Genomic DNA, 11,528 nt, shown 5'->3' with positions numbered 1-11,528 from the left:
TCTGTAAACCATGAAGAAAAATCACCGCCGTCCGCCCGCATCAGGCGCTGCTGTGATGTATGGCTGTAATAAAATCCCCATTTTGGGAGGCCGCCTTCCCGCACCGCCAGCCGGGCACCACGCGTGGCCGTGCCACCAGCCGGGTGCCACGCGTGGCACAGAGCCATGAGCAGCCAGCACCAGCCCAGCCTAGACCCTTGCATCTTGTCTTGGCTTCACTGCATTATGGATAGGGCCTATTAGAGCTGCTGTTGAGCAGCAGTCCCTGTGAGTGTTCAGGCAGCCAGTGCTGTTTAACCCCCAGATTGTGAGGGACAGCTCAAGGCAGGGCTGAGCGGGGCTGCAGTGGGCAGAACCCTGCCTGTGCTGGGCACCCTTCTCACCCTGAGCCTGCCTAATGTCCCTCAGCCCCCCAGCTCTAGGAACAGTGTCACATACAGGAACTTTCATGTCAGCACCCAGCAGCAGCCATGGTGCCAGCTCAGGGCCAAACAGTCCAAGAGCACGTGGGCAGGGACACCTTCCACTGGACCAGGTTGCTGCAACTCATATCCAGCTTGGGCCTTGAACACTTCCAGGGATGAGATGGCCACAGCTTCTCTGGACAGCCTGTTCCAGTTCCTCACTGCCCTCACTGGGAAAAATTCCTTCCTAATCTCTAATCTAACCCCGTCCTCTGTCAGTGGGAAGTCATTCCACCTTGTTCTGTCACTCCATGCCCTTGTCCAAAGTCCCTCTCCAGCTCCCTTGGGGCTTTTTTAGGCACTGGAAGGTGCCATAACTCCTAGGCTCCATAACGGAGCCTTCTCTTCTCCAGGCTGAACATTCCCAGCTCTCCCAGCCTGGCTCCAGAGCAGAGGTGCCCCAGCCCTTGGAGCATCTCCGTGGCCTTCTCCGGGCCCGCTCCATCAGCTCCACATTCTTCTCATGCTGTGTCGCCCCCGGGGATGGGGACGGGGGGCGCTGCCGGAGCCCGGCAGAGCCCGGTCCGCTCCCGGTCCATTCCGGCGGAGCAACAGCCTCCTCTGCCGGCCACCGCGAGGGATCGGCGCCGGGACCAGGACGGAACCGGCCCCCGAGCCGCCACACACGGCGGGACGGGACGGGGGGAGCCGCCGGAGGCACCAGCACCGGCTGGGAGGAGCTGCGGGAGGGAAGGGGGTGCAGGTGGGGAGGGGGGTGCCCAGCCCAGGGGGTCCGTGCCCCACAGCCCGGTGGCGGAGGGCACGCCAGGCTCACACTGCCATGTGCCTCCATCGCTGATGCCGCTCCACGCTGTGACACACAGGGCACAGAGCCGGGCAGGAAGAGTGCAAGGCCCCCCCCCCAGCACCAGCCAAAGGGCCAGGACTGCTCGGAAGAGGCAGGTGACCCCCACATCGCCACCACTGCACTGTGGCACATGCCACACTGGGGCAAAGGTGTCACGCAAAGGGACCCCATGCATGTGACCAGGCTGTTCTCAAAGCCCCTTGTTCCTGCTCATGTTTCCTTTTGATTTAGACACAGAGTTCTGCCAGCAACAAATGCATTTGGCTGCTCGGAGCAGGGATGACGCACACAGGAATTTCCAAGGGGGAAAGTATGATCGTTGAGCTGTAAAAGCCTGGGTGAGGTCACAGAGGTCACATTGGCTTCAGCACAGATTCCTGCATCCTGGCAGGCTGGCCTTGTCACAACTTCCCAGACAGGGCGTGTCCCTGGTGTCCCCCCACACACTGGGACCCCAGCTGGGGCCGTTCTCCTGCTCCAGCACAGGACAAGTCTCTTCCACCAGCCCCTCAAAAGGCCTGGTTCTGTCCCTCTCCACCCAGTGCAGCCCTGGCTGTCCCCTGCGCTTTGCTGCAGCCCTTCCAGACCCCTGCCCTGTCCCCCAGGTCAGATTGCCTCTGCCCAACTTGCTGGCAGCACCTTCAGGTGCCCTTTGCCATTCATTGAGGCACAGAGATCTGTGCCTGCATGGCCACAGCTCAACAATGAGAGAAGCCACCGAACAGCCCCCTGGCAGGGCTGCAGTCCCTTGACCATGCCCCTGTCTGCATGGAACGGGATGCAGGAAGCAGAGGTCCTGCTCAGCAGGGCTCAGACACAGCAGTGGCAGCACAGCAGGGTCCCAAGAGCAGGGAGCACACCTCACCTTTGGCATGGTCACCCTTCACATGCTCAGCTGGGCTCCCTGTGACCCCCCACACCTTTGACCTTGGGCATCCCAGGGTCACCTCTCACCAGTGTGGGAGCATGGGGAGGTGAGAGGCAGTGCTGACCCCGCCGCAGCACCCATCTGCTGGGACATGTCTGCAGCCAGTGACATGTCGGCACTGAGCCACCAGCCTGTCCCCACGGAGGAATGGTGCTCAGCAACGGGTGCACCCAGCCTTGTGTCTCATGGAGGCTTCCCACGCTCTGCTCCCCCTGAGGCCATGCTTGCCTGCAAGGACCCAGCCCGTTGTCCCCTGAGGCTCCACCAGCGGACGTGGCATGATGCAGGCACCAGGCCAGGACTGGGACAGGCAGGTGCTGGGTCTATGGGATGGGCACAGCCCAGCAGCCCACAGCCCTGTGTCACTCCAGTAACACACTGCCAGGACAGCAGCCCCCAGGGGAACATCTTCCTCAGCAGCCCCCTCTGGGTTCCTATCCCACAAATTCATCTAATCATTTGTCACAGCTGGGTAGTTCTGGGCTCCCCATGGCTGTAGGGTGACCCCAGCCCATGGCCTCATCTCCCTTTCCCCATGAGAGTGCTGAGGGTCCTTTCCCCTGCTGCAGCCAGGTTGCCAGGGCTGGACAAGGCCAGGTAAATAATTTCTCAGGCCGTCATTGCCTCGGGCACAACTGTGACACGCAGCAGCAGTGAGTGTTTTGGCACACGAAGGTTATGTGCATGGCCCCTCCCCAGCTCCACACAGATATAAACCCCGTCAACCTGCGCTCCTCATCCATACCTTTGGCATTCACCAACATGAAGACCACCATTGTTCTGCTCCTGGGCATCCTGGCCCTGTGTGCCCAGCTGCATGCAGCCCCTACGTCTGATGAGGAGAAAGGTGAGTGCTGGGGGGCTTGGGGTGGGTGCCTTGTGCTAGCCCCTGGAGCACTGCTGGGCTGATTGGGGCAAGGGTCCCACATGGAAAGAGCAGGTAGGAGCCATTCCAGAGCACAGAGCCAGGCATATGCCAGGCTCCAGAGCATCCATGCACCACTGAAGCTGTGGCCGTGCCAGCAGGGCCACCGAGCTCTGCGCCACAGGGACAGCATAGGCAAGGGGGGCTCGGCTGTGGCAGGATGGGGCAGTGTGGCAGGAGCCTCAGCAGGTGCACAGCTGGACCTGAGGGGCCATGCACCAGTCCATGCCCATGGTGAGAGGACCCTGTGCTGCTGACTGAGGGACACTGGTGTCTCCAGAGATGGGGTGTCCCTCTGTATCCCTGTCCTTGCTATCCCTGCTCTGTGCCAGCAGCGGGAGGCTGGCTCACTGCTCAGGGGCACCTCAGTGTGCTCCTTTTAATCATTGACCACTCAGCAGTCAGGTGATGTGACTCCAGCACTTCCCTGCTGCCATGGAGGAGCCACGGTCACCCACAAGGCTTGGGTGCAGCCAGTGTGACCAGGCTCAGTGCTGGTGGGCACAGCTCCCGAGGGATGCAGCAGAACCAAGCCTTTGGGGCCTGGTTTGGGGCTGCTGATCCCAGGTGCTCAGCCAGGATCCTCCCTGGCCATGGGGACAGCTGGCAGACCCCTGTGCTCCCCACAGCCATCCTCAGCCTCTGCTAAAGAAGCACCTGGCAGAGGCAGGGTGGGGACACCAATATCCTGGATGCCATACACTGGGGACAGGAGCCAAAGCATTCCTGTCTCCCAGAAGGCGATGCCAACTGCGTGGGCTGGAGCTGCTGGCCCTGCTGCCAGCTTGCTTGGTCCCTCTCCAGGTGCTCCAGCTGGCTGGGGGCAGCTTCAGCTGGATTGTCCCGTCAGCAACCAGCTGGGCACCTTGGAGCTAGGGCACAAGTGCAGGCAAAACCACTGGTGCCCACACTGCTCCCACCAGCTCTTGGTTTCCCCTGTGGTTTTCCCCTCATCTCCTTCCATGAGCCTTCCATTTCTGGGCTCCCATCTGCTGTCATCCAGCTGCTCTTGTTGCTGGCATCCTCCCTCAGAGCCTCCCAGTGCTGGCTGCTCACTGCCAGCACCAAGGTCACCCCATGCTGGGGTCACCTCAGCTTGGGCAGAGTTGTCACAGGGTCAGACCAGGGCAATGATGCTTAAAGAGAGCACCAGCACAGGGCCACAGCAAGTCACAGTGGGACACCAGTGACCCTAGGTGGGTGTGGGACTGGCAGCAGTGCTGCTGCTCTAGAGAAGCTGCTGCTGGGTCCAGGTGGGCTCTGTCCCTGTGCAGCACAGGTAGAGATGGTGCAGGTCCCTCCTCTCCATCCTGGTGGGCAGTGTGCTCACCTCCAAGCTGTTACCACCCCCATCCCCCCCTGGCCGACACAGCACTGTGCTCTGGCCCTGCTGCAGGGGCCACTGGGCTGCAAGATGGTTGCTTTCATTCCTGGCATCCCGATGCTGGCCCTGGGTCTGCTGTGGGAGCATCCCAGCCAGCCTGAGCGTGGCCAGGTCCCTGCAGCTCCCCATCCAGGAGGGCACAGGGAAAACGGCTGCCTTGATGATCTCCCTGCCACCCCGGGCCTCTGCCCATGTGTCACTCCCACTGCCGTCAGCGGTGACATGAGGTGTGGCAGTGGGGCAGGCGGCTGAGCGCCGGCTTCTGTTCCTGCATAAACACCCGGCAGGGAGGGGACCACAGGCAAAGGCAAACAGTTACTGATTTACTGCCACGCCGCTGTGCCACATTGTTGACTGTGGGGTTAAATTACCTGGAGACAGACCCCGGCAGAGCAGACGCCAACTCGTGACTCAGGCAGGGATCATGTCCTGGCCCCATGCACCCTTGGCCCATGCAAGTTTACAAGATACCTGGAGCTGGGGCTGCCTCCACCAGCAGCAAGAGCACATCACCAGGAACAGGGCAGGTTTCATCCTCCTGCAGGAGGATGGGTGCTGGCAGAGTGGCAAATGCTGATGTGAGCAGGGTAGCCATACCAGGTGGGCGAGCTGGGCCCATTCAAACCATCCCCAGCTTGATATTGCCAGGGGCAGTTAAGTGTCCTGAGCCACCAGATGTGGCATTGGGAAGGGTATCCCGGACAGGCTGAAGGGCTGAAGGTCATACAGCCCCAGCACCACCATGCCCTGGAGCACTGGGAGTGCATGTCAGTGACATTCCCTGACAGCCCCTTGCACAAATGGTGGTCGGATGGTCCATCTGCATCCCCAGTGCTGTGGGAGGCTGTGAGGATGGCAGGGTCCATGGGACAGGGCTGGAGCTGGGCAGGAGCTCCTGTAGCTGAGGGAACAGCCATGTGCAGGGCAGCCCCAGGGCAGGCACCTGCCCAAGGTACAGGGAGCCTGGAGCACCCTTCACTTGAGGAGCAAGAGCTGGAGGAGAACAGTGACTGGAACAGGCGCAGGAGCTGGGTGAGCAGCAGCAGAGCTGAGCCATAACCCTGTGTGCACTGCTGGCTCCTCCCGGCCTCGGGCCATCAGCGAACCAGGCCAGGGGCTCCATTCAAGCTCACGCCCGTGGCCGGGGCGGTGCAGGGTGAGCTGAGCAGGGACGGGTCATGCCCCGCTCCTGGCGAGCGGTACCACTTCATCCCCGGGGCCGATCCCTGAGGGCAGGGCCATGGCGACCCAGCGGCCCGGCGGGCTCGGCGCGGGGCTGCCTGCCTGGGGTCCGGCGTGCGGGGGCCGTGGCCAGGGGTGCTTGGCTGCTGTTCCTGCCGGGCGAGTTCTCAGCATGGCCGCCCAGTCTCCTCGAGGCTCCCCCTCCCTGGTCGGCAGCCAGCAGCAGCAGATACCTGATACTCGGGTTGTGCAAGCGCGAAGGGGGAGCCTGGCCCTGCCCGGCCCTTGGGAGCCACCCGGAAGGCCGAGCCCGCCGGCCCCACCTGTGGAGGAGCTTAAAGGCCGGCCGGGCGGCCACAGCGCAGCCGGTTCCTGCACCATGCCCGCGGCCCGCAGCGTCCTCATCTTGGCGGGGCTCCTGGCTCTGTGGGCAGAGCTGTCGGCAGCATCCGCCCAGAATGACACCAGTGAGTATGAGCGCATGGCCCAGCATGGCTCGTCACGGCACGCCCGGCGAGCGGCCAGCATCCATCCCTCCCTCGCAGCCCCAGGGCAGCCGGCGTGGGGGCCGCGGCGAGCACCGGCCCGTGCCCGGCGCGGTTGGGCTCGGCAGCATCCCTGGACCCAGCCCTGGGGCCGGGGCAGCATCTCCCGGAAAGGGACGCAGCCCTCGCCCTGCCCGGCGCCGGCCGCCCCCGCCTGCCCACGGCCCCACCTTTGCCTTGCAGCCAAAGCCGGCGTGTGCCCCAGCCCGGCGACGGATGCGGTGAACTGCACGGTGGGGTGCCAGTCCGATGGCGACTGCGAGAGCACCCTCAAGTGCTGCCCGGCAGCCTGCGGCAAGGCCTGCCAGAAGCCTGACGGTAACACTGCCTCCTGCTCCTGGCCGTGCTGCCCAGGGTCGCTGCCGCTGCCACGAGCCAGCAGCCCGTCCCAGCCAGCAGCACGGGTGCTCCAGGGCGCAGCGGTGGCCACAGGCCTGGGTGCCCGATGTGTGTTCAGCTGCAGGATTGGGGGCTGCATGGAAGCCCAGCAGACTCGGGGTGTGCTCCTGCTGGGCCACGCTCACACCTTCCTCCTCTCAGCGATGCAGGGACTGAGTGGACAGCCCTAAATGATGCTGGGGCTTGGGTGGAGGGTGGGGTCTGAGCCATTCCCCATTGCAGCCCTTGTTGCCTGCTCAGCCTTGTGGGCAGCTGCCAGCCCAGGATGTGGGGGCACCGTTCTTTGCTCACCACAACAGTCCTGGACAGCGACCCAAGGAGATGGGTGCAGGAGCTGGAATCCACAGGTGCAGACAGATGGATGTGACCTGGAGGCTCCAGTGCCTCCATGGCTGCCTGCAGGACAGTGCTGGCTTGGCTGCACCACAGTGAAGGGCAGCAGCATGGTGCAGAGCCAGAGCTCAGTGCCAGTGGCAGGCAGTGGGACAGTGGGGCAGGGGCCCCACACTGCTTGGGCAAAGGCTGTTTGGGGGGCCCGTGATCCTGGCTGAGGCCTAGGCTGCGCCCCCATGCTATGAACAAACAGCCTGGGCCATCCATGGCAGTTGTAGAGGACAGCAGGGCCAAGGCCTCCATCATGTCTGCATGCTGCAGCTGTTCATCCTGTGCCAGCCCTGTGTCCCTGAGAGGGAACACTGGGCACAGGGACCGTTGGGGACCACTATGCTGTGTGGCCTCCCTGACCTGTCCCCATCAGGTCCAGCTGGCGAGGAGTGCCAACAAGCAGATCTGTGGGATGGGGGAAATGCTGGCTACCGTGGTGGTCCCTCCTCCATGGCAGATAGGGGCCAGCACCATGCCCACAGCTTTGGGAGCTGCAGGGTAGGTCCTGCCCCTCATGCCAGGGCCAGCAGGTCTCAGCCATGTTCTTTTGCCTTTCAGAGAAGCCTGGCACCTGCCCACCTGTCAACCCGGGCATCCCCATGCTGGGCATCTGCTCCAACCAGTGCAAGACCGATGCCAACTGCTCCGGGATCCAGAAGTGTTGCAGGAATGGCTGTGGCAAGGTCTCCTGTGTGACACCCATCCAGTGAGGTCAGTTGGGTGCATTCCAGCCCCAGGGATCCCACAGCACCTCAGCACGGTGCCTATGCACCCATCCTGCTCACAGCCTCTGCTCCTTTGCAGGTGCAGCCGCCTCCTGCCAGCCCAGCCACAGGGAAGCTGCTGCCTGATGCCCATCCCTCATGCCCTGGCCGTGGCCCTGCACCACCCCCCCGGCTTGGAGCCTTCAGCCTCAATTTTCTCCCTGGGGTTCTCTGCTCAGGGCAAGACCCCTGCACTCTCACCAATAAAGCAGCTTCTCCCTTACACGCTGTGGTTGCCTCTCCATCCCACACTGTGGCCACCTCTTTGTTCCATGCTGTGGCCACCTCTCCATCCCACACCATGGCCACCTCTTTGTTCCATGCTGTGGCCACCTCTCCATCACAAGCCATGGCTGCCTCTCCATCCCATGCCAGGGATGCCTGGAAGGGCTTCTCACAAGCAGCAGCATTGATTGACTCTGTCATGCCTCCAAGGGTCCCGTGCCCTGCCTGGGGCTGTCCCATGGGTCCATGGCTCCAGCTGCCCCTGCACACTGGCTCCTCCACCTTGGGTCCTCCACCATGCTCAGAGCACTGTCAAGGTGCAGCTCTGTCTGTGTCCCATCAGAGCAGAGCTGCTCTTTGCTCCCTGCAATGGCCAGGGGACAAACAAGCTGCAGTGTGTGCTCATACAGGAGCATCACCCAGACTCCTCCTTATCTCTGCCCTCCCAGCCTGGCCATGGCACCTTGCCCACAGCAGAAGCCTGAAGGAGCTTTTGGCAGTGCAACCCACATGCCACAGTCCCATGCCTGCCCCTGCCACATCCCTCCCCACATGCTCGAATCTGGGGGGCTCCTGTTCCTGTCCTGCTTTCCCCTGGCATTTCCTGCTCTCCACAGGTCTCCAGGGGCCCTGTTTCTTTCATACCTGCCTGCTCCTGCTCTCAGCCCCTGGGATCAGAGCATGTCCCTCCTGCCTGGGAGGGGCTGGCACCCCCAAAGCCCCTGCCCTTGGCAGAGCTATCCCCTGGGACTGAGTGAGCCCCACACCTTGCCCAGCACTGCCCAGGGTCTGGTGCTGGTTCCCCTCTCTCTGCAGTGCAGGTGCAGGCTGTGCCAGCACCACAGCTCCACAGCAGCTCTCCCTGCTCCATGTGGGCCAGGAGGGAGCCAGTGGACACTGAAGACTGGGACAGGACACTGCTCCTGTGTCCCACCCATGCTCTCAATGGTGTGGCTCTGGGAGTGCTGGTCAGCCCTTGGCACAGCTGCTCACAGGTCACCAGTGACCTGGAAAGGGAGCTGCAGATGTGTCAGCCATGGGCCACGAGCCCAGCACTGCCCCAGGAGTCTCCCCCAAGCTGAATTGTTCATGCCCAGCACTCCCACAGTCCCAGAACTGTGCTGCCATGAGAAGGAGCAGCTTGGCTTGGCCAGCCCCCACTCCAGCAGGGTTTAAATCCCAGCCCATTGCCCAGAAGCACACTGACTGCAGCGCAATGCTGGGCCACCGCACCCTTCTTCTGGTGCTCCTGGCACTGCTCACCCTGGCCCAGCAGCACAGCCCCAGGGACCAGGGCACTGCCCTCACCTTCACTGCGTCCCCACACCGGGCCCTGCAGGAACGCTGGACCCCCACTGCCCCTCCTGCCCCCCCCAAAGTGGGTAAGTGCCCGGCGGGGGCGAGCGGAGCCCCCTGGCCCCCCAGGCTGTACTGCCTCTCCGACCATGGCTGCCCTGGTGCTGAGAAGTGCTGCCAGATCGGGAAGGTCTGGACCTGCCTCCTGCCCACCACAGGTACTGCTGCTCACTCCAAGGGATGGCAGTGTGAGGATCGGGCAATGGGTGGGATGTGGGCTGGTGTCTGTCTTGGTGCCCCTGGAGCAAGACATGCCCCTGCTCCCTGGGACATGGCTGCATGGCTGCATGGAGCATCTCCCTCTGCAGAGAGCCCGGGATACTGCCCCCGTGCTGGCAGTGCCATCGGGCCAAGCTGTGGGACAAGATGTCACAACGACACCACATGCCACTCGGGGGAGAAGTGCTGCACCCGCGGCTGCTGCACCCGCTGCGTGCTGGCTGAGCCAGGTGAGGTGTCCTGGAGATCCCCCCCATGCCAGTCTGAGAATGCCCTGGGGCAGCCCCAGGGGTCTGCAGCCCCCATTGCACTGTAGAGGGGTCGTGGGCAGTGGGGGCAGGCTGGCTGCAGGCCAAACCCTGAGCCTTCCCTCCAGCCAAACCTGGGCTCTGCCCACGGAAGCGTGCCCAGAGCAGAGCTGCTGCCTGCCCCAACCGCTGCACCGATGACCGGGACTGCCCTGGGGAGCACAAATGCTGCTTCTCTGGCTGTGGGCTGGCCTGCACCCCTCCAGACACAGGTACAGCCCTGCTAGCCCTCTCTGATCCCCACGTCCAGCCCACCACTGCACTGGTGCTAGCCCAGCTCCCCCCTGGCAGAGCCCAGCGTGTGCCCAGCCCTATTGTGGACAAGGTACAGCGGCTGTGCCTGGCCAGGTGTGCAGCTGGTGGCACCCATCCAGGCCCCAGGGAGTGTGTGCCACTGGCTGCAGCTCCCAGTGCCACACACCTGCCCTGGGCACAGCCCCAGCCCTCAGAGCTGCCCCTCAGGGTGCTGTGGGAAGGGATCCCCATGCCCAGCTCCTCTGTGATGGGTGGGAGATGGCTCTGAGTGTGTGAAAGGCTGAACCCCTTCCTCACCCTCCCTCCTGCACCCTTCTCAGACTGCAACCAGAGCAAGGGTTGTCCTTCACCACTCTAGTCACCAGCTGGCATCCCATACTGAGCTGTGACTGGTCTCACTGGGTCAGACTGGTACGGGTGTGAGGCTGGTGACTGAGGTCATCATGGTGTTTGGGGAAGGAAGATGGAGGACAGGGACAGGATGGAGACCAAGGCCATGCCAGGAGTGGGACTGGGGACAGAATCCTGGCACAGCTGCACTCTTCCCTGTCACCAGGGAGCCACCGTGCCACAGCGAAGCCTGGCGTGTGCCCCACGGTGCTGCGGGGCTCCTTGGGGCCCTGCCTGGAGCTGTGTGACACTGACAGTGACTGCACTGGGGACGACAAGTGCTGCACCACTGGCTGTGGCCACATCTGCAAACCACCCACCAAGGGTAAGCCACCGGCACCCTGTGGGGACGAGACCCCTGTGCCCCCTGCCTACCTGACACCGTGACCCTCGGGGGGCAATGGGAAGCTGGGGACTGAGCTGCTGTCCAGTGGGGCAGGGGCTCAGTGAGGAGCTCACCCCTGCAGGCAGGGCAGCTCCCCCACCCTGGAGGGGTGCCCTGAGCCCCTCACCCCTTTCTCTCTCCACATGTGCCAGCATGGCCAAGTCTCTGTCCTCCTGCAGCAGAGGGTGCTCAGGCAGCCAAGTGCCTCCTCCTGTGCCTGCAGGACAGGGACTGTCCCCCTGTCCCCCCTGCTGCCTGCAGGGCTGCAGCTGGGTCTGCATCCACCCACTGTGGGGTACAGTCCCCTCCAGCCTGCTACCTCCTGGGTCCAGCCTGGAGGGGACAGAGGGGGCCAGGGCAGGAGCACCACAGGGCATCCCATCCCTCAGAGAAGGAGCACTGAGGCATCCTCACTGACCACCTAATTTCCCTCTTCCAGGTACAGCGTAGCCATGGCCAGGAAGGGCTGCACCAGGAGCTGCCATTTCAGGGTCATCCTCCACCCCACTGCCACTGCACCCATGGGCTGAGCAGAGGTGCTGGTGCACCCACACCTCTCCCTGTGCTGGACCCTGTTCCCTGGCAGGATGGCACCAGCAGTGACTCT

The 11,528-nt window shown here is 63.4% G+C and overlaps 2 protein-coding genes across 2 annotated transcripts; both read left to right on the top strand.

The window, feature by feature from the left end:
* The first annotated feature begins 5,911 nt into the window (after nucleotides 1-5,911).
* On the top strand, nucleotides 5,912-7,981 carry LOC129127843 (WAP four-disulfide core domain protein 2-like). The gene is made up of 4 exons (XM_077187485.1): nucleotides 5,912-6,158; nucleotides 6,420-6,554; nucleotides 7,578-7,730; nucleotides 7,824-7,981. Exons 1-3 carry the CDS (start codon nucleotides 6,071-6,073, stop codon nucleotides 7,727-7,729), a joined length of 375 nt encoding a protein of 124 aa, XP_077043600.1. The 5' UTR covers nucleotides 5,912-6,070; the 3' UTR covers nucleotide 7,730; nucleotides 7,824-7,981.
* A 1,654-nt stretch (nucleotides 7,982-9,635) lies between these two features.
* On the top strand, nucleotides 9,636-11,371 carry LOC129127844 (WAP four-disulfide core domain protein 2). Its single transcript, XM_077187532.1, has 4 exons — nucleotides 9,636-9,813; nucleotides 9,960-10,103; nucleotides 10,703-10,861; nucleotides 11,361-11,371. The coding sequence occupies exons 1-4, from the start codon at nucleotides 9,636-9,638 to the stop codon at nucleotides 11,369-11,371; spliced, it is 492 nt and encodes a 163-aa protein (XP_077043647.1).
* The last annotated feature ends 157 nt before the right edge of the window (nucleotides 11,372-11,528 follow it).

The sequence above is a fragment of the Agelaius phoeniceus genome, chromosome 17, assembly GCF_051311805.1.
Source record: "Agelaius phoeniceus isolate bAgePho1 chromosome 17, bAgePho1.hap1, whole genome shotgun sequence".
NCBI classification, from domain to species: Eukaryota; Metazoa; Chordata; class Aves; order Passeriformes; family Icteridae; genus Agelaius; species Agelaius phoeniceus.
This window is presented reverse-complemented; position numbering and strand designations above follow the sequence as displayed.

What these genes read in the sequence shown, in the direction of transcription:
- LOC129127844 (XM_077187532.1), top strand. Translation starts at nt 9,636, where the DNA reads ATGGCTGCATGGCTGCATGGAGCATCTCCCTCTGCAGAGAGCCCGGGA. An exon ending in CTGCGTGCTGGCTGAGCCAG is followed by an intron (nt 9,814 to 9,959) that starts GTGAGGTGTCCT and finishes CCTTCCCTCCAG; the next exon opens with CCAAACCTGGGCTCTGCCCA. An exon ending in CTGCACCCCTCCAGACACAG is followed by an intron (nt 10,104 to 10,702) that starts GTACAGCCCTGC and finishes CCCTGTCACCAG; the next exon opens with GGAGCCACCGTGCCACAGCG.
- LOC129127843 (XM_077187485.1), top strand. Translation starts at nt 6,071, where the DNA reads ATGCCCGCGGCCCGCAGCGTCCTCATCTTGGCGGGGCTCCTGGCTCTG. An exon ending in ATCCGCCCAGAATGACACCA is followed by an intron (nt 6,159 to 6,419) that starts GTGAGTATGAGC and finishes TTTGCCTTGCAG; the next exon opens with CCAAAGCCGGCGTGTGCCCC. An exon ending in GGCCTGCCAGAAGCCTGACG is followed by an intron (nt 6,555 to 7,577) that starts GTAACACTGCCT and finishes TTTGCCTTTCAG; the next exon opens with AGAAGCCTGGCACCTGCCCA.